Genomic DNA, 23,050 nt, shown 5'->3' with positions numbered 1-23,050 from the left:
GTAAAATTTCGCAAAATCAAATTTTATAATTTTCGGAAAAAGCACGATTTTTGGACTGTACTTCAGGGGAGATGGAAGTTCTGTCAAAACTACATTTTTTTTTAATGTTCTTTTCAAATTACGATAAATAATGTATATTACATCCTTTTCAATGCAGCTTCAAACAGAATAAATATTGGACATCTACTAAAATAAAATATTTCCAAGAAAATTAAACGCAAATTTTCTTTTGATTTATTTCCCGAGCTAGGAAAGTATTGTAACAGAGGCCATCCGGCGAATTGCTGCTTTCATGTTTTCTCGACGTTTCATGCCCCCCTAGTAAAAGAAAAAATAGGTCTTCCGTTTCAGTCTGGCGGTCTGTAGTCTGTATAGATTTTATTATGCAGAATATCTCCGCAACTATTGGATTGATTCGTTATTGCTAAGTTTTATTTGTATTTTGGGAATATCGTGTAGATGTAAAATGCTAACGAAAATTTGTATGGTTATCTCCACCAACAATTTGATGACGTCACTTAAAAATTCTGCATTGTAGACAGTATTTAAATTTTATAAAATAGCGTGTTTCTACAAGAGTTATTACAAAGAAATTAAATAAATTTGCAAAATCAAATTTTATAATTTTTTGAAGGAGTTCTATGTCCAAATAACTAAACAATAACTAAATAAAATATAAAGCGCTAGCAACAACTGAACAAGCATAACTCACAACTTTTCTTTTTTGCTACTTTCTATAGAATTTTAAGTCCAACTATGTAATTGAAAAAATTTATAAATTAAATTAAAATCATAGATTTTTTTATTAAAAAAAAAAAAACATTTTTTCCAATCCTCATTGTTACTTTCACCAAGTAGGAGAAATGTTTTTGTTTAAAAAGTACTTGATGGCGTTATTGATGACCTGGTGTAACTAGACCTGGTAAAATTATATGTTCCCAAATTTGATTTTAATTAAATCACTCTGATGTACTATTACTTCTCCAATATTATCAATGTTTTTTAAGTTTATAATTTAGCATAAGATGATGTTATTTTAAATATAGTGCCTAGGTAGTACATAGCATATAATATAATAGATATTTAATATTATTATTTAGAGATTAGTTATGTTATTCAAGTCAATACCTAAGAATTGTTCCTTTTATGGACACTTCATGTCTGCTAGACTTTAATAAGCATTATTATTATTCTCCCCATTTTTGTCATTATTCGTTATCTCCGGGCAATTGCTACGAAAAGCTCAATATATTTGCGATTTCGAAACACTTGGTCTAATAAAGTCTTCGACAGGACTTCCATTTTGAAAAATTATTTTTTTACGATAAGCCCTATAAGTTAAAAAAATATAGTACTACCAGTCAGAGCGTGAAAAAAAATCTCCCAGAGGAGATCGAACCTGCATATTGCTGAAACAACTTGAACTATTAGAATGTTCCACTTATATTTATATAACTGTGTTTTTTTTTGCGAAAACCTGGATGTCTAGGACAAAAAATTGGTCGAACGCTATTTCGACTGAGAAATATTAATGGTCAGTTTTAGAAATGGAAGTCATCCCCCCCCCTGCGCCGTACGTAAAATATATTTAAAGCACTTAACTAACGGGATTAATATCCTTCAGCACTAGGTAATAGCAATCTGCAGTTCAAGTGTTTATTTACTGTTTTTATTTTTTTATTTTATTCAATTATGTTTCCCAACAATCCGAAACAGAAACAGAAGACTGAAAATGGAAAATGAACATGAAAGTAGCCATTCGCCGGATGAACCCTATTACAATACTTCTTCAGCTTACACTTGGAAAGTAAACATGAATTAATCAACAATTTCCATGGGCTTCTTGGATTACAAAAAAATATAGAAATAAACACTTTTATGACTGTATTAAATTTATATTGTTTTTGATCTCGTTGTATAAATTGATGACAATCAAACTGTCAATTGTGATATAAACTGCGGTACCAGCATGAGTCAGCGGATAAATGTTTAAAATACTTATAAACTGAAAGTAGTAAACTCTATACAGTATTAAATGCACATAATACCGAGAGAGCAAACAAAAAGCATAATCAAAGACAGCTACGGATTTTCAACTGAAACTTTCAAACTGACGGTAATTTGACAAACCAACAAAATAAATCCATGACTGTCTTTGATCATGTTGTTATCGCTGTTTTGGTATAGGTATATATTGACAATGCTTTTGTCTGTGTAATTTTGACTGTTTTAAGATCAATCAACGAAGTCAAAATTTTGACAAACATCACACTACGGATTCTTGGAGCTCCGGTGGTAAGTTGATATATTTTTTAAAGAAATACTCGCCTATGTATATCATGCAGGAACACAGACTTTTTACCAAAACCGTCATCAAGACCCCAATCTCACTCAGTTTTACTTTCGACCACACTGGAGAAAATGCGTTTTCTTTTAGTTGACGCACTCATCATTAACACACATTGACACCATTGATAAAAATTGACAATTTGAAAAAAATTACAGGCTAGTAAACCGCCTGAAACTATCTTTCAGAAAACAGTGCTATCAATAAAATAAAATCAAAATCTCTCGATTCCGTGTATTGAAAGTCGACCGCATATACATACAGTTACGTAACCTGTCATGTACAAAGACAATATAATTTCTAAAGTTCTTTGTAGGCCACAAACGTGACCGCAGCGAAGTGATTTCCTGTGTCAATCAAATTCGCTGCCAAACGTTATGTTGATCGCGGCAGATGTCGCAGCTGTCACTAACATTCGCGGCTTGCATTTTTCTATTAATTGCCACTTTTCTGATGAAGGTCTAAACCGCAGTCGGCCCCCCGAGTCCGGTTCTGTCGGTATCCTTAGCAAAGTGGTGCAGAATTTCGGTTTTGCAACATCTGCGACCATCTCGGTTACAAGAGATCATCGTACAGAAGTGGTCACGAAAACAACAACAAGCGAAAGCAAGTGTGGCCACAGTTATCTCTATCCTTTGACCCGTAAATTATCCGAAGATGGCACGCCATAAATAAATCGCTACATTTATGAATGCGTCTTGTGCACAGCGTTGTTTGATAGACACCATTCAAGAGCTGTCGTGGGTTATCCGAGACAACTCTCGATTATATCCGTTTATATCACTGTTTGTAATACTTTTACTAGTAATAAAAGGCTTCGGTTTGATTTATACGCAGTGCGGGCTTTTAGAAAGAAATAATTTTGGCTTCATTCATCCAGCAAATAGTACAAAAGATAAATAACGGGCCAAGTGGTGGGTGCGATTAATTTTCTGCGAAAAATGCGAAGAAAATGTTTTGACTTCTGATAAATCACTTGGTCAGTGGCCACACTTCGGCTGAATTGTTGGTGATGCTATTTTCTGTTATGCGCAATCCGGCTATTAGTTACGATAATGTTTGATAGGAGTGTGGCTTAAAACAAACATGACTCATGGAGAGGCTTTCTGTTTTTATTGTATTTATTATGAATTAGAAAAACAGATTGCCAAATAAAAATTTTAGGACTCGTTTCAGTTTCGTCTAATAAGTTCTTAAAAGTGTGAACATAAAACTTTTATGGTCTCTTAGAACGGTTCGATGTGATGAACAGTCCGCTTGGAATGCAGAATGCAACGGCTTTTCAACAAATTTACTTTAATGCAAAAAATCATCCATTGTCTGCACATTTTCCGACAAATACAAATTTATCGCCGTCTCTCTCCCCATATTTTTTTTATCTTTGTTGCACACCGAAAAACTATTTTTGTCGTTTAGGTTTTCTTATTACGGCACTAAAAATAAAACTGTAATAGCTGACCTCAAAAAAATAGTATATTTATTATTAGGTTGAGTAGTGCAAAACATCTGGAATTTTCGACAGTATCTAAATTCTTGGGACCGGACCAATAGCCCACATTGGAAAAAAAAGAGAAAAAATCGCAATTCTCACAGGTTCGGCTATTTCTGGTACACTTCGCAACGTTACATTAGTTGCATAAACAAAATTCTATTTCCATTATCTTTCAATGAATATCAAAATGATGTCCACTCGGTTGAAGACATTTTTATTACTGATATAACGACAAAATTTTTAGAAGTATCTAAGATTGATCGCATAATGTGGAAACTGTAGTGAATATTCTCACTTCTGTAATTGTGAAAATTGACCAACTGACTTTTTGTGATAATGATTTACAATTATTTGACTCATTACTCAGAAACTGAAAAATATATAGTTCTAAACTAGTGAAACCTTCACTTAAGTGACTTTTGATGGCTTGGTTTAGGCATCCTCAATTCATAGAATATTTTCACTTATTAAGGTTTTGTCCCTGCTTTGATTCTAGGTGTTTGTTGTCATATGGTCCGTATCAAATTAAACCAATCAGAAGTAGATGGGATACTGTAAAACTGTAGAGAATGTACTTGAAGACTCATTTTGTTTTAACGACGTTTTGGCATCATTTGACTCATTTCCTTACTGAATTGCACTTCCTTGAAACCGCAAGGCAAAATCGCCCGAAACCATCGAAATGCTTAAACCCAGTGAATGTTGGCATGACTGCTATACCGCATGCACTTAACGTACAAAAACTTCAGGACATTTAAGTGCGATTAAGTTAATTATAAGGTGCGCAGTATCAATAAGTATTGTTATTAACACTCGCTCACGCAATGCAGTGGTATCAAAACTTAAGTCTCCTCGATGCGTCTGTACAGGAAACCGGATCTAAAAAACGGTATTGTCTCCTGAATTTTTGACGACGTTTGATTTGATAAATCCAAGGACACTCCTGAAAAATGAATTGAGTCGAAAACTATTAATCGAACTTCCAGTGGTTTCCAGTCCTTTTTAAAAATAGATTAGGTGGATACAACCTGCAATTTGGACAGAAATTGATTTAATAACATGGGAGTGTCCTTTAAAAGAGCAGTAGTGTGAGTTTACATTATATCCTGTTATTATGGCTTTAAACCACATCTTTTAGATAAATTGTTTAAATTCAGATTTAACAACCTGGGCAGAAACCATTCAATCTGCGTTACTCGACGTTTCTTAGAAGAATTAGGTTTTTTTAATAATTATCGTCCGACGTCATCTGAAGAATCCGTTGCGGCCTGCTGTTGTACCACATTTTATGTCTATATTTAATAAATGTACCGGTTCCGCACATTACACAATAATTGCTCTTCGACTGGATATAGATAATTGAAGATAGCTTATCGAAACATGTAGGCCTTTTTTAATAAAGTTTCCACATTTTCTCGTTATTATGATAATTCTGCTTTTTTTATTTAATCCCCGTTATTGGGGCAAACTCACGGTACTGTCATTCTACTAGCATCTAGGTCGTTATCTGTTATTGCGTAATTGCGAATCAAAGACCATTAAAATTGTAATGGCTTTATACAGCTGTCCCGTTAAATTTTACAATCTGTGAATATGCACTCTCGGAGAAAAACACCGCTGTCAGACATAATTTATTTCAGAAAATGCATTAACAGGAATTTTTGATATCGCGAATGACAAAGAGTTGAAACTTTCATATTTACTTACACCTACACTGGTGTCAAGGCAGATACAAGGTAAATAAGATGGTAGACCTTAAAATCACGTGTTAACATTTAAAAACAAGGAGACGACAGTTGGAAAACATATCTGACATAGAGTCACCTTTTTGTATTTAAATTAATAGTAACAAAAGAATTAAAGGTCTTCAGTTTCCTTAAAAGTCTGGTTATAAATCTATTGAGAAACGAGCTAAAGATCAGGTGGAAAGGCGAGATTGGAGCTCAGTATAAAATTTATTGATGGCAATTTATTTTCCAAATAAATCAATCTTACATCGGTTTATTAAATGTTTTCCATTTTTGAAGAAGTTATACAATTTTGTGAATTTTAAATGGCAAATTTCACCACGTATGATGAACTTCAAGTCTCCCCAATTTTCATGAGGTCTGATTTCTTGTAATATACTGCAAAATCGAGAGTTGAAATTTTAAGATCATTGACTATAAAAGCACAAAGTTCACAGCTTATAACTGAATAAGGCTTATAACCTCTTATTTTAAACTTTAAATTAATTGTAAAAAATGTCACAAAACCACCACGGGAACCAAGATTTATCCTAGTTGGACGTAAATTAATCCAGTTAATCACAACTGTCTAACATACATTATCATACTCCTTTGAAATGATGAATGATATAAAAATAAATAATTAAGGCTAAACAACAGAAAATATTTAAACATTGGTATTTTAACATATCATTAATTCACAAATGCATCAAAGAGGAAACTCTAAGTTAAGATTTAAATCTGTCAAGTAACTATATTAATAAATTATACTTAATTTACTTATTAATTTAATACATGTCGTTTGTTCCAGTCTGCAGTGTTGTCAAATAATAAGCATGGATATACATATATGAAACTGAATACTTTCCCCCTGTGACACCTTAAGATAAAGTTTGTATTATGTATGAGAATATGAATAAAGTATGTACGTATTTTTACCTTAACTAAGAATTTTCTATTGTGAAAGTTTTGTTTTTTAAATATTAGAATCAACAGTTACAATAATTAAAATAACTATGTATACTTAAAAATTCGAATCAAGAGAGTGACCAGATTTTGCTTCATTACTCTGCAAAAATTTATAGAGACAAAACTGGAATTAATTTTTTGACACTAATAAGTGAACCCGTAGACAACAAATTAAATAATTACAGCACAATTACCCAGCGCTGCGAACAGTGTTAAAGTGGTACATCACATTTAAAAAGCAATAATTTTTTTATTTAGTCTACGATCATTGTGTTTCTCGGTGAAAAATCATATAACTTCATTTTAAGATAACCATAAACGCTTTACTGCTAAATGATTTGATTGCTTTTCCGGAGTTTACAGTTACAAAGTATAAAATACATACATTAGAATATTTTTACGTGTGCACTTTTGATGGTTGAATGAAATTTACAAGGTACTAAAAACCGATTTAATTTCGTCCTCCAAAAATTAAACCGTACACTTAAAAAACTGTTCTCAAGACTCCGATGGTTAATGGTACAAAATATTACCGTTTGACCGATAACAGTCTTATTTGTATTTGTTGTTGTATTACAAATGTTTTTTACGAGCGTGACAACGTTTTTTAATTCATGTTTCATAATGCTTTTTACATGTGCATAATTTGGTGCCTTCTTAGCATTGTAAAGCGCCTGTCCATAAAGATATGGGTTCTCAGAAATGTTCGTAGTATTTGGTAAACAAAAGTTTTTCGGGTTTTTTTTCTGCAAACACTGATAATGCTAATATCGCACTTATTGCTTTAGACATATCGAGTACAATCTGAATTAACAACGATTCATTTTAATCCCTCTCAAATCCATCAAAATCGAAAATCACGTCAACAACAATGGCGTGGTTTCTTTTCTACAAACACCCACAAGATTTATTTTGCAACAATTATTATAATGTCGATATGGACATATCAGTCATTATTATGATTGATGATTATTGGTCCCTGTCATTAAATACACATACGATACAGCATATTGCTTACAAGTAATCTCTTTTAAAATTGAACGATCTGATTGAATTTGGGCGAGATAATGTGGCCGAAAACATCATTTAATCAGCACAATAATTTCGTATTTACTTTGCGTTTTTAGTCAATGCCATGTGGGTTCGAATGGGGGCGGCGTCGACAGGGCTGCTCTTTATTATTATTTAATTGTCGCAGGAGGCGATCCGAAATTAGTTGGCTATTTTTGGGTCACCAATAACAAGTAAGTGAACTCTGCAAAACAACGATTTCAAACACGATTTAAAAAATGTTTTGTATATTCCTGCGATACAATAAACATCTGCAAAGTGTACACCGATAACTGACCTAATATATCGGGTAAATATTTAATCTCTTGTAAGATTATTTACTTTGATGTAATTTACGTTTAAATAACCAGTTTTATTATCAAAATATGCGTAGAGCTTATATGAAAAATTCCATTGTCACGGAGAATTATGGTCGTTTGATAAAATCGAATCCAGTAGCCGTACTATTGATACGTGACATCACTGCTGATAACAGTTTTTTCTGTGCAAATAAGAGAAACACATGGCAGGTTATCGAGCACTTTTCGAGCGCTGGAAAAACGGCAGATCGCTATTTTAGCTCGAGATTATGCAGTGGCGGCTCGTAATTCTGGGTTATTATCATCATTATTATTATTGTTTAATGAACGTTTATGATTTACGGAAAAATTAATTAAAAAAATCATTTTCGAGTTATTTAAAAAATGATCTTGGAAATTCAAAGTGTTTTTTGTTTTGTCCAACTTTCAATAAAATTATAAAAACCAGTCCGATGTACTTTTTTCTTATCATATTTTTATTCACAAAGAGTCTCCAATTCTTTTATTTACATAAATAATCTTAGATATCAGTATTGCCCTACTTTAGAATTTTAGAAGTACGTCACTGACTTCCACTTTCCTTTAATTGGCAAGTTGTCAATAATTAACACAACCTGTTTTAATGGGCTATTATATCAAGTTACAAACTGAATCTAAACAGAAATGTATCGAAACAAAGACGTGAGGCGCCGTTTTTTTTATAAAAGAAATTATTATTACAATTTATAATCAAACATTTTTTACCCACTTGACACACTTGACAATATTAGTATAAACCATTAAGTTGTTAGAAATTGGGAAAAATCTGTTGCACCACGCTTCACATTTTACCACACGAGTTACTTGATTTTTTTATGATGGGCATTTTACAAAACAAGTGGTGTTCCATGTCTTTAACTGTCTAGTTCTTTGTCGGTTTTGGTCTGTGAAGTTTTTACAGCATTATTTTCTGTTCTAAAATCTGCTTGGTTTTTTAAACTTGTTTTGTGCTGCGTTAATTACTTGTCTATCTAGTTTATCGAATTCGAATTATCGTAGAAGTGTTTTCAATTAAAAAAATTTAAAATCTGGTCTCGACATTTCCAAAATCGCGCTCGAAAGTGTGTAACAGTTTCTGTATGAACAAAAAGCAATCACTTTTTCTAGCATAAAAAAAATATATAGTTGATTAGCTCTAATAAACATATTGTTATAATTTTGAAAATGCGACTTTTTTAACAAACTGATACTTTGAAATAGCTTTTTAATATAATAAAATTATTAATAATCTTCAACATTTTTAGAATAAAATTAGACAATTTTAACTACCTACATTCGTCACTAACTTCGAGGGTAAAGAAGTACCGTAATTTTTGTTTAGGCAGGTGTTTTTTATTTGATGAAACGACTTGTCATAAACGCCTATAAATTTTTAATCAAAAGAAATGAGGTAGGTAATATTCAAGCTTCCACTCATGTTCTTATTATTACTAAAATTTTTACAGTTTCTTTTTCCAAATAGTTAGATCTTAGAATATTTTTATAGCACGTTGAATCAAAATAACACGTTCACATGCAAAAAATACTTTCAAAAGTCTTATTAAATGCGGGGTGACTATTAATAATTGATGCAAATTATTGTGTTGGCAGTTCTGAATTATTGGCAGCAATGTTAACATGTCAGTTCACTGTTGTCAACTTCAACAGGAGCGCGCTTTACAAACGTGATGAGAAGATGACTTGATGCCCTAAATTTTATTTTGACAATGAGGTATTATATAATAAAATCTTAAATATATTACTAACCTGACACAATCATTAATACTCACCCAGTATTAATAATTATAACCATTAGTTCCTGATGTATTTGCTTCTACTAAAATTAATTTGTGTGCCACAACCTTATACTAGATTAAATTTTATAAACATTACAAGTTTTTTTTGCCCACATAATTGGGTTAATGCAATTTGATGGAACCAAAATACAGAATTAAGAAAAGTAATAAAATATTGGATTTTGTTTGTTTGCTATAATTTGAAAAACCAGTTAACAAAATCATTATTACTGAGTGTAATAAGGGTCTAGCAAGGTGTTTACCAAGTATTTCGAAATGTACCAAAGAAAAGTCAAAGTTGTGTTATATCTCCCAGATTTATACAACATTTAGGGCCGGCTTATAGAACAGCGAGTTAAATATTTAATCCTCGATTAGTTTAACAGAGAATTAAAATGTGGAATATGAGTTCGTGATTGGTTAAAATATGCGCGTTGCCTCGCAACGGACCTCAGTTAAAAGTTAATCGCGAATTAACTTTAACTTCGCTTTCTATAAATCGGGTCCTAATCTCAGTGTCCAACGTTGCACCAACTGGAAACAGAATGATTGCCCACAATGTCTATAATTTTGATTTATTAGACTCATTCTAAGTACTATTTAGCATCCTTCAATAGATATAATATCAATCAACTTTTTAACTCCAAATTTAGAAATCACTAACGTCCGCTTAACAATCCAAATAAATTGTAGCCAGTACAGAGAGAGCAATAAAAAATATGATCACATCCAACCATGACTTTTTGAAGATTTGTTTTTGATAGAATTTTCGTCTTGTCAGATTAGCTTCAATTTGAAAGTTTGAGTTTAAAGGCAAGGCTCAAAGATAAATTTTCAAAAATCCATGGCTGCTTTGATCGCGTTTTTATTGCTTTGTCGGTATTATCTACAAGAAATTTACACATACATACGTCACATTTTAATATTTCACCAGCTGCTTATTTGTTGTTCTTGATTACCTTATATTTATATCTTGATTCTAATATTGTCCACAAGAGTAATTACTTATTTTCCACATACACGTCCGTAAATAATTTTTAGGTTAAGGTAGGCTATGGAAATATTTTTCATTTCTTTGATAAAACCGAGGCGTACAAATGTCAATGTCAACAAATTGAAAATGTCCATTAATTTTGCGTGAATTACGAGAGTACGCCTCTACCAATAAAGGGGTTTTGCTCCAAAATGTATAAGTTGGAAACTAAACTCATTCGAAATTTAATTTGACAAGTCTGAACGCTAAGGTTTAATCAAAGAAAAAAAAATATTTGGATTGCCCATCCTAATCTGAAAACTTTTTGATAACCCGTTACTGGAGAATTTGTTTTAAAATTGTTTCATTTAATGTTATGCTTATGTTATGTTGTGTTTTATTTTTGGTTATGTAAATATTTCATTCCTTTAAAAATCTTTCTACAAACATTTGCCCAATTTTTTTTTTTTTTTTCATATTTAGTGTGTGTAGGCCCCGACTAGAAATTTAAACAAATATTCTCAAACACAATTTTTAATTCCTGAACGTTATTTGTTACGTCAAAATGACAGCTACCGTTATTTCTACTACTGTAAACGTTTCACGTCAATTCCAATATTTTGGCATTTCCAGGCCGGCTGAAGCCGTGGTAACTCTCATACTCACATCTCCCTGCCACCCCGATCAGCCGCCACTGGTTATAGTAAGTTGTGTGAAGAGGTTTTGTTTGGGTAATTCGGTCGGGGACCTAATCTTGTGGCAGCTGACGAGCCGTTTATTTTTATGGCTCGTTTAGGTGGTATTTAAGTGGGTAAACGCAGTATACAGTGTGTGTACAGAGATAAACATGTACGCGCCAAGTAATTACCGACACCTTTAAATAAACAGTGTCGTCCAAGCGCTGGGCAAATATTGGGTTTGTTTGCTGGTTGCGGAAGCCCAGCCGTTTTAATATACGATCCAAGACTTGTCGTGATCCGACGGTAAACGCACTCCGAACCATAAACTTTTACGCACGCTTATCACGTATGCGTAATAACGCTTTCATTATCTATCGTCGGATCGATAAATTGGCTACCGTCCTCAGCCCGGTCCTGAAGAGCCGATCGATATTTCCGCGATATATGATTATTTGACATGTGGCGTTTTCTGCACTAGTGTTGCTCAAAATGTTTACATCTATTCGCTCGTTAAGTATAAGATAATGACGTAATTTTATAGTTATTGTTGTTTAGGTATTTTTACTACCAATTTATTTCTTCATTTTGACGAAAACTTTCATTATGTGAAGAAGTTTTACGACTGCTGTACGTTTACGAGACGCACTGCTGCGGAGAAGACAGGGGCGGATTTCGGCAAATGCAGTCCCGATCGAGAAGCGTGACGTGATTTGTTCATGGAGCTTCTACTAAAAACTACTCGGGTGTATAATCAAACACGTTAAAAATAAACCAGCTTACTAATCACAAACAACTGTTGGTATACACTGTTATCTGCTATTATTCTTGAGGTGCTGATAAGAGATGAATAAGACAAGTACTTTGTAGTTGCGGTATATGCCTATATGGCTCATATTTAGCATGTTAAATAGTGGAGAGAATGAGAAGAGATAAAACCACTTAGATCTCCGTTTCGCCAAGAGTGTTATGGATGCATATTTTTCTAATTAATTAAATGCTGTATAAAGTCAGCTGTTTATTGTTTTAAGTTTAATTATTTCCTTCTTTTCTGCTCACCAAGTACTGAATTCTGTAGAGTAAAAATTGCAACAAGACATAAAATCCAAGTATAATAAATTACAAAATATGAGGTCTAGTTGCCACCTTGATTTATGGTAAGGGACTAAACAAAATTAGCGCTCTACTTCCTAGAAAATTGCACTCTTACATCTTCTAAATTCTTGTTGTTGCTTGTTATTAAACAAAGCGCACCGAATGTATAGTTTCGGAGTGCCTCAGGTGAATCCAAGAATAAGGCAGCTAATAGAAAAAGAATTCGAAATTGCCCTCGTTGAAAAATAAAAAATACAATGAAATTTCATGAATTTTATAATCATTAATAACTTTTTTATTATGCATGGTATCATAATGAAATTCGGTACTATTATGTAAAATGACCTGAGGAATCCAAATATGCTAATAGAATTTCTTACGCCTACCCACTCCATAATAGAAGTGGTGAAGGTTTAGTGTAGTGGGTGCCATATTGTTTTTTTACATTATCGATTCTATTACAAAAACTGGAGTAGAATGCTATGTCAGTCACCTATCTTTTTCTCTCGTCCACATATTCTTAGTATCTCTTGTTAAAAGTGGGTGGGCGTACACGAACACTACTTTACATATTCTAATTCTGATGGTTGCTTTACCCGAGGATACGAATTTTTTTGTTAATGATATGGTGAAATAAAACAACACGGGAATGAGAGACGTGGTTACCAAGATGGCGTTTTGTAGGAACATCGGGTGTAACATTTCAGTGAAAAAAAACTGATACATTTGTGATGCATCAGTGTCAAATTTGATTGACTAAATGTAAATTGATCCCTATATACCATTACTGGTAGTATTGAAATTCAATGAGCAAATCACTACTGGCTAAAATTTGTCACATTACTAGTTGTTTGAATTTGTAATTTCTACGGTTCATCAATCATACACCAGTTACCGTGTTGTGTAAAATTCATCAGCATATCGAAAATTTCAAAATTGAGATTGTTTGTTGTTGGAACCGAACTACAGATGGCTACGACTGGCGTTTTCTCTCCCAACTAAAATCGAAGACATGTTTTCTTAAAATATTTATTTAACCGAGAAAGAGTGCAAACAACACTCCTAGTTACCGAAGCACGTTATTTTAATAATGAAGCCATGGTCTTTGATAGTTTCTCTTGAAATAAAAATGCAAACTAAACCACTTTTACAAAAAGAGTTCCACAGACATTTGGTGTTTATAGAAACACTACCATTTTCAAAAAAATCGGGTGCATTAGTAATAATTAAGTGACACTAAAGAGGATTAATTAAAAAAAACTTGTTAAGCAACAAATGAATGTAAGCAATTACGATTCATTAAACAAGTTCAAATAATGAAAAAATCATAGCTTAAACAGAAATAAGTGTCGGGATTGTCGCAACGACGTCAATGAATTTTTTACCTAAACGTTATCATTATATGCCAACTATAACTGAATAAATTACATTGATAATTGTTAAAATAAAAATACTGGACATAATTCAAATTTCCATACCGCTCTATGTTTGTAGCTTGATGAATGCTTGCAAAGAGCAACATATTTTTCGCTGTTGTTGGTGATAGCATAATCTTAATGGTTAGTAGATAATAATAATAGTTTTCTTTTAGCGTAAATTTGTGTATAACACAGTATGCTAACCTTTTTGAAGAACATGTCTATCCGACAACCATTAGTAACATTCGGCAATTTTAAGTAATCCGAGGCAGATGGGCGTGTCGTTTTAATAGCTGTTGGATCCATCTAACTAATTGTATTTTGCTGTATAATTTTGGAACATTCAGAGTTATCATTTGGACGTTGGAAAATAGACAGGTAATGGAATTTATTAAAGAAAAGTATGTTATATGTTATGTCCAACTATGTACACTTTTAATTAGGAATCATAGGATGGTTGGGAGCTAATTATTATGTGGTCATTTTGTAATTTGTACACAAAATAAACCGTTTTTTATTCCAAGGTTCATATACATAAAACTTGTAACTTATTTAAATGTTCTAGTGTAGAATTATATGAATAAATATTACTAACACAGCGATTTGGCAACGTCACCAAAAGGGACAAAATGAAAAACAAAATAAACAATCAGGATAACTACTTTTGAAAATTTTAAAACTAGCCCTTTCTAAACAATTCTCGGTTCGATGATAGTATTTTTAAAAAACGACATTTTGCTTGTTATTCGACTAACATCATTTATTTGTTGGCATTATAAAACCATTAACAGTGTGGATATAGGGTTATGGTTCCTCAAAACTGAACGTGCATGTTTAAAACTAATCAAATAAATATTATATTGGTGTCTTTCGACATGCTGGCAGCAAAACAAATAAAAAAACTTAATCTGGATTTAGCTTTTGACTACAGATCATAAATTACAACATCGAATCGATAATATGTGGTATGAACTTAAGAAAGCAGATCTTTCTAAAACAAACTGTAGATAATTGGAACATTAATATATGCCTTTAGTGTTCTTCCCCAATCTAAAAATTTATTTTAAAACTTGAATAGAGCATGGGAGTAATTTATGGGACTGTTATCACAATACAGTAAGTTTGCAATTATTGTACACCTACAGCTTTACAGTTATTGGAATCGACAATTATAAAATTATATCGCATCTGCATCCAGACGATTATAATAGAGCAATAAACTTTTATTTATTTGTCATTTTGATTTAATAAAATACACAAAATCCTAATTTCAAGTTTTCAGTTAAACGTATGCATAGCAATTTCTAAGTCTTAAAAAATGTTCAATTTGTTCGTTTAATGAACACAAAATCAGATATGCTTTCACGCTAGGTTGCGTTAGGTGAAATAAATATTATAATGATGTTTTTAATGACACAAAAAGAGCGCCTATGCAACCAACAATACACATAATTTTAGGGTAAAATAAGTAATCTTAAAAGAAATCTTTACAAAAATCTAACACAAATTCCACAAATTATATACTCTCACACCGCTTTTCGCCCCATTCTAGTACAAAAAAATTCTGTCTACAACTCCAAATATTTTTCTTTGTCGAGATTCTGCCAACGAGTTATGCTTAATCATCCCACCTATTTCTACCGCATCCTAATTTTTCCCGATTGCGGTTATGCCATCTGGCGGTGTTTCGTCAACAAACTAATAAACACAACAAAGCCTCATCACGTTAGCGGTTTTGAGCAATTTCCGTCTTTCGAGAAGCACTTGGAGGTTTGTTAAGGCGCGTTCCCACTGGCCGGTGTGAAGGAAAGTAGACTTACCCGTAGATGGCGTCCTTGTCTCTCTTGCCGACGTCCGGCACCCCTCCACCCATGACGTGGTTGGCGGCTGGGTTGACATGGTTCGCATGGTACGGATGCATGGCATGGTTCAAGTGGGGTGAATGATGAAGTCCTTGCAACCCCGGTCTGTGAGCCACGTGGGGTTCGTACAAACCCGCCCCAGCGCCGCCGTCCATGTAACCAGGGTGGATGCCGTCGTCATACTGTAACAAAAATCGCACGTTGAGTTGCGTGTTAGTGTGAACCGGACTTAAGCTATGGTCAATTAAGAGCTAGGCTGACTCTAATACAGCAACGATTTTGACCAGACATAAATATTTATAGAATGTCATATTAAAAAGTTGTCCTCTCATAAACATTTCTGAATATTACAAACGACTCGAACGGAATTAATTAAAATTTTAAATTTATTAAACGTAAAATGTTAATATTCTACAACTAATGGAGTAAATGACTCACTAAATAGCTCGGATTTTTTCTTACGCTTACGAAGGAATCGGCTCGATTCATTGAAAGCGTCGCTAAGTTGAAAGTCTTGCTCGGGCGGAATGTTTTCATGGTACCGTCTGTACAAAATCTGTCAGAGTTCTAACCTAACATTTTCAAACGTCAAATTAGACTTTTATGGCTGCGCATTAAGGCCACGTTAAAACAGCACTTAACATTGAAACGCGCTTAAAATATTATGAAAATTGAGAATTTTATTTCAGCAAGCGAATGATGCCTCTATTAAATACACAAAATATATACAGTACGTCGCTGGAATAATAAGAAGCGGCACGGCTATTTTTAAATAATACCCACAGTGAACGTATCTAAAATGAATTTAAATTAATAAATTTGCAACAAATTGGTGTTTTACAAGGCGACTTGCAGACACCTAATTTATTTAAAGTGCAATAAATATGGGGGTTAAAACTGAATTACTGATGGGCTTCCGGTACCCCTATATGGGTGAGGGTTTCGACTTTAACGGCACATGCACCTATCTTCCTACAAATAATGGTTTAATTACCGACTTCTTAAAAATTTTAATTATACTGCGATAAAGCTGATTGAAAATACCTACGACACTAATTTTAAACTGGTTAGAATATTATCTTTACAGCGCAATAAATTCGCGCTACTATTCAATGTAGACTATTAAATCTGATGTTAATAAAATATTTATGCGAATCGGATCGAATAATAATAAAAGTCCTGTGGAGTGTGAATTGTAGTGCAAGGGCACGATCTAAGAACTCGAAGATCTATCCAGTATCCGCATTTTAACAAACTACTATTTTTAACAAAACCGGATTAAAAATATCATTCCCCCGTCGGCGATAATTTGCATAAATATGTCATTCGTCTAGAGCTTAAATTTTTAGGGAATCCGTTTTTTTCTACTCGAGCAACTATCTTAAATCTTACCAAGAAAAAATAGTCGCATCAATATCCCAAAATATCTAATCTATAGAGATAAGATTAAAATAATTTTTTAGTTAGTTTAAACCACACAATAAAGGCGGATTAACGGATTTCGATTGCTAATCTCACTATATAATTGTAACACCCGGAGATCCTACTGATTTTTATTAAACAACAATAACACAAACAAATTTTTTCAACATAACTGATTTAATGTGTTACACTGGCGGGAATTTCGAAACAATTCGATTGCCATTAGCGTTGGCACCTCACTGGCGATAACACCATTATCGTAATGATAATATGTTTCGTATGCACATACGTATAATGGTACTGATAAAACAGTCTCTACAACCTTAGCTGTTTAACTACAGGAAACGAGTCACGTAGAATTTTTGTTCTATAGGAGCAACTACATTTTTAGGCGCAGGAGTGAATAAAAATCATTTAATAAAATCATCTATGGAACAAACTGGTTCTAAAAGGAAACTGTAATTGGCAAGATAATTATCATATTCGAAACCGAAATTAATTTAATTTAATGATTTGCGGCGGATTGACGCGGTTAATTTCGACATAATTTCAACGCGCTTTTTGTCATTTTTTAAATTTATTTTCGGTCACCTAGGTGCAGATAAGAAATAATTAACTCTAATACCCGCCGTTTATGTGGGCTGACTTGTAATTGAATAATTTTTGATTTCTGCTAGTATCTTTAGTAATGGTAATAAAGATATCCTCCAAGTGGTCATAAATCAAAAATATTGTCTACAGTCTTATTACGTTTGCTGCATGTGCTTCGGTATTTTTAAAAGTGCCGTTTCATGTTCGGAAATTTCGAACGACGCGATACACAAACCCTAGTGCCATCAGAGGGATCTAAATTTCGAAAAACGTACACCGGTGTACCGTGAATTTAAAATTCATCTCGTACTATTTTATACTTAAAATGATTTATATCGTGTTTAAAAAATTATCTAGATTCATACAAATTTACGACATTTATCAAATTAAAAATTGTGAAAAATGCACCGCGTCTGTGGATCATTTGAGTACCATTTGTTGGCGGGCTAATTTTTCCGCTGTTGTCAGAAACGAGAATAATACAATATTTTAATTTTAATAAGATAATTTTGACGTTTTAACGCGGTGTACCTGTTCGAGAGATAACAACTGTGCTAAATTTGTGTAACGTTTACCGAATTAGCGCGGCAAAATTTAGTTCCGCGGTGGAATTTCGTCACGTATTTTCGTCTTAAAATTTTGGATAATTTGATCACGTGTGTTGATAATTTGGATCGGTTTAAAAGAATCTGTTCCACCTGCGCGCCACCATCATGAAAACCGATGGCCTCCAGGTCTAACAACTTAGCATTTTTTATCCGGCCACAGACAAAAACCACTAACTAAACGACCAAAACCACAAAACTATTTTTAGATTAAAATAATAAGGGCATATTTACATTTTTCTGCAGGACATCCATGTCGAATCGTTTCGCACTATTCTTTAAAATCGGTCAAATAAGAATTTTTTACACCTAGAAAAGAATTCAGATGCAATGAGTAAAGAAGCCATTAGCAATGAAAACAGTGGTAATCCGACGACGAAGAAGGCGACTACACGAAGACACAGCACAGCACTGAGGAGCACTAGTGATCTTTACAACTGCCATAAACTCACATAATTACGACTCTCGAGTCCGTAATAACACACTTTTATCGAATTTAATTCGACGGGTGGCACACACTCCCGCACCAAGTCGCCGCCACTGGCGCGAGCGGCCGCTTCCGTCGGAAGGAGACTTCTTCGGCGCGACGCTGGCTCGAGGGGAAGCGATAATATTTTTATTAAAACGCCATAAAGGGGCTGCAAAGCGACTCGCGATTGATCGGATCGCCGGATGCTGATAATTTGAGTTTTTTGGGCCGGATTTTAGTGGCTCTAAAGCAGGAACTTGTTGGAATGGTTGTCGTCGTAAAGTTTCATGGAGTAGTAAAGAGGACCGTGTGTTATGGGGGCGTTTTTTGCGCGCTTGCGACGACTCTCTTCGCGGCAGTAAAGTTTTATCGTTGGTACTTCTGATCCGGATTTGGGCCGCGGCCGACGGGCTTTTTCGCGCCCATTCCGCCGCTTCATGAATATGGATCCGGACGGCGCAAATCGTCTAATTGCGATTCAAATTTCGAGTACGCGCCGATTAATTATTAGATACGGGCGAATTTAATTATTACGGGCCTGAAGGGGGGCGGCCGCTGCATTCTTCGCTGCATTCCACGATGATAATCCAAAAGTGCTTTTTGTGAGTGGTATTTACGGTGTGTAATCAGGTAAGGTATCTGCCCGTGGCCCGGCCAAAGTGCCTATTCATCGGTTTTAAGAGAAATTAAAAGTATTCGTTGAAAGGCCACTGCTAAACCGTAATTACAAGAAACGCATCACTCCCGATCTTTAATTGCGACCATTGACTAATCAAACCTCCATTATGACGGCACTGCCATTAGGTCCGCTCTTCGGATTAATTCAAAATCACCCATTCAGATAAAAAACAAGTCGGTCTGCCCGATTTTTTTCCCTCCCAACAAACACGCTCGTTCGAATCGGACGCATAAATTTCCTTCATTTGAATTTTAATTATTGTGAATGCATAATCATATTTAACAATGATTTGTTTTTTAAATAATTATCCCTATATTTTATACACTTTATTGCCGGGTATCATAACAAAATAAATGATTTTTATGTGCCAATAACGTTTTTCGTTTTATTTTGCCATGAAAATTTTTATTAGCTGCGAAAAACACGACGCTTCACCGTTAAGGAGGTTATTAAATTAAGCTCTCGATCTAATTTATAACGCGCTTTTCTATAAAACCATTCAAATTAGACCACACAAACGCCCTAACACTGTTTACCTACGCGACGATTCACCAAATTAAATAAAACGAAAACTCCGAATAATTTAAGCGAGCGTGCGAACTTCCCACCGAAGGGTGCACCAAATCCCGGCCTTATATTTTTCTATTTTCCCGCTTTTCCGCCTTCCGCTTACGCCCTCGACGACCCGCAATCATTCCGCATAAAACGCACTTTTATCTGATTTCGGAACATTCGACTTCGGCCTTCTTTTCGCGATTTACTCCCATTTCTCAAAACCACAACAAATAAAACCATGACTTCTCCATAATTCATCAATCGACGGATCCCACAAAATTTTTACACACCACTGCCCGACCAACGAGGCATATTTACACTAAATACAACAAAATTACTGCGAGTTTCAATCAGTTTCTGCCACCATTTCCAAGGCAGTTTACCATTTTTACTACCAAAGTACTATTTTGGTTTCAAACTAAATTATTAGAACTGCAAAGGACATCGCTATTCCACATTTAAAGTTAACCTAGAGACAAAGGGCGAAGTCCATTTATGAAGTGCGATATGACACAGGTACTTCGTGGAATTTTTTATAAACACTCTACAATATTTTTAACCAAATTAAACTAGATTGATATTTAGCAATTTTTTAGCTTCAAGGAATATGTTTCAGATTTTAGAACACTTTTTTGCTTTCTTTTCGAGGGAGTAGCAACTCAATATAATCCAAACGTGTTACCTTAACTTTTTTGAAAAATTAAATCAAATCTTGAAGGGGTCCAGATGCAATTTGGTTTTCACAAAGAAGTAGTTTATTTCCATTGATACTATTCACTATTTTGTAAAAATAGTACTAGACTACCTATAGTTAGACCTTCATAAATAACCAAAGTTAATCAGCCTTCTAGTCGCTACTTACATGGTGGTAAGTTGCCAAGTACTCCAAGTGTTTTTGAAAACGCATAAATCCAAAAAAATTTGGCTAAATATTTTATTATTTTTTTATGGGTCGTCGAAAAATTATTGACCAAGTCTGTGAGCGGAAAATGTTGTTATAGTATTTTATTACAGCAAAATAATTTTAACAAGGATTTTAATTTATGTGCCCCACTTTGAATAAAATAAAAACCATATATAAAATCCAAAACATCGTTATTTACAAACTGTGGACTGTGTTGAAAGTGTCCGAAGTACCGTTGCTCACAAAAAAAGATGTACATTTTTATGGGCTTTTTCCCATGATATAAAAAAAGTCGCATTAGCACAATTTTACAAGAGTAATTAATCTCCCATAATAATTTACAGCTTTAAAAGAATGTGAACTCTGATTAGTATTTTATTACTTGGTAGTTTTTTATTATATTTTTCAGGCTTTTTATTAAAACTATAAAAGATTCAATTGCCTACAATTTCTCAAAATAATCTCCAATGTTTTAAAGTTTGAATTCCTCGCAGAAATATAGAAGTCATTCTAAAATTCAAAGTTGCAACAACCTCATGTTTAAACTTCACCGTTACTGATTCTTTTTCACCAAGTATTTTTACTATTATCTCTAAAAACTGTTTTGGTTTTTATTCGTTCTGTACCCATGCACAAATTCCAGTCCAGTGGTTTAAAAACTTTTTCCATCCCCACGTCCGCAAAACCGTCGCGTTGCTGGCCACCCCCGTCGCCTCATCCACGATCAACAAGATATAGAACTCATCCCAGATGACTGACTTCCCGCCAACTCAACCGCCACTAATAATTCAAGTATAGCTTCACTCTAGGTCCGCAATTTCGCCCCTCGGCCTTGCTAATTACACACCCATCATTAATTACCGCATAAGATACATAGTTGCAAACAATTTGGCGGCAAAACCGCTTCGGAAGCATCGATTCGGCCCGTGATTTCGCCTCGCGTCGCATGCAATATCTCCGCTGTCCGCTGCCCGGCCGCGTTCCGCTGCGATCACGTGCACCGGCCGTCGGACGGTCGCGTCCGCGTTCGTGCCGCTGCGTCAGTGGCGTCTCGCGCGCTCGGTCTGTGGGGTTCGCGTGGTCGCCTTCTCCGTGGTGGAGGCCGTACCCGTGGCTGAGCCATGAACTGCACCGGGTGGTCGCACCTTAGCACCGTTCAGAGTCACTTGAGGCGCGCACTTTAACACACTCACTGCGGTTCACTGCACTGTCGTGTACACTGGGCCGGTGGTGGGTGCTGGGGGCCCCCTCGGGCATGGGGTCGGTGGATGGGGTCTCAGATCTCTCGGTGGTGATGGTGCGCCGAGCTGCCGTGTCCGAAGCGCGTGCGGAGATCCTGCGCGGTCCGCAGTCGTCTGCCAACTGTCAATCACGCCGAACGAAGGGGGCAGAGTGGGGCTCAGATGAATGATCTGTCAGGGCAGGGACACGCCTCTCGCCCAATGGCGGACGGTACGAGCGCGCGCGCGCCGTCTCACGGACGACTTCGGCACTAGCGACCCCGAACCGAGCCAGCGTTGCCAAGGCGCCCCGCTGCCCCTCACGACTAGGAGATCGACGGACATGCTATACATACGATGCACCCGGATTACAAACATAACCTAAAAATGAAGATTAGGCGCGGTGATAGTGTATAGGTGGATTTGGAATATCGGGCGGATTGGATGTTTCTATTAACGGGCGAGTGCTGTAATTGAAGTTTTTACTTACTTGGTATGTTTGGGGTGAATTTCAGTTCCTGGAGAGTAAACGAGCGGCTCAAAGTTTTAATTAGCGAAAGTATAAATGAGAAAAAATTGACGTCTTATTTTTTTCTACCTGTAGACTGTATATGTTGGCAAAAACTCTAGTAACCCTCACAACTGCGAAAAGATAAGTATGTACCCGGATTGTGATATAACCTAAAGGTTTTGATTATACTACTTCTCGAGATATGTGCGGTCGACTAGTAAGTACCTATTCTGATTCAGAATATTTTATAAATTAAAAGAGCATTGGTTTTGTCTTGCAAACCGATTTTTCTTATTCCTAGAGTGAAATTCAGTCTGAAAATTCTAGCTATCGATTAGAGAGTTTTAATT

General features: G+C 34.8%; 1 protein-coding gene across 3 annotated transcripts in view; it reads right to left on the bottom strand.

Annotated features, from left to right (window-relative positions):
* The window catches only part of LOC135133931 (homeobox protein homothorax), a 173,875-nt gene extending 151,528 nt beyond the window's left edge, over positions 1 to 22,347 (bottom strand). For 2 of the 3 annotated variants that reach the window (XM_064062492.1, XM_064062494.1), the window contains exons 1-3: positions 22,078 to 22,347; positions 18,597 to 18,671; positions 15,703 to 15,926 (exon numbers count right to left, since the gene is read on the bottom strand). In XM_064062492.1, the coding sequence (XP_063918562.1) occupies positions 15,703 to 15,926; positions 18,597 to 18,617 (245 nt within the window). In that variant the 5' untranslated portion in view covers positions 18,618 to 18,671; positions 22,078 to 22,347. The remainder of the gene's footprint in view (positions 1 to 15,702; positions 15,927 to 18,596; positions 18,672 to 22,077) is intronic. The other variant, XM_064062493.1, reaches the window with a different exon arrangement.
* Positions 22,348 to 23,050: the final 703 nt, after the last annotated feature.

The sequence above is a fragment of the Zophobas morio genome, unplaced genomic scaffold (assembly GCF_036711695.1).
Source record: "Zophobas morio isolate AGI-343-1 ecotype UQ-CSIRO unplaced genomic scaffold, CSIRO_AGI_Zmor_V1 ptg000023l, whole genome shotgun sequence".
NCBI lineage: Eukaryota > Metazoa > Arthropoda > Insecta > Coleoptera > Tenebrionidae > Zophobas > Zophobas morio.
The sequence above is the reverse complement of the archived record's forward strand: the minus strand, read 5'-3'. Positions and strand labels throughout refer to the sequence as shown.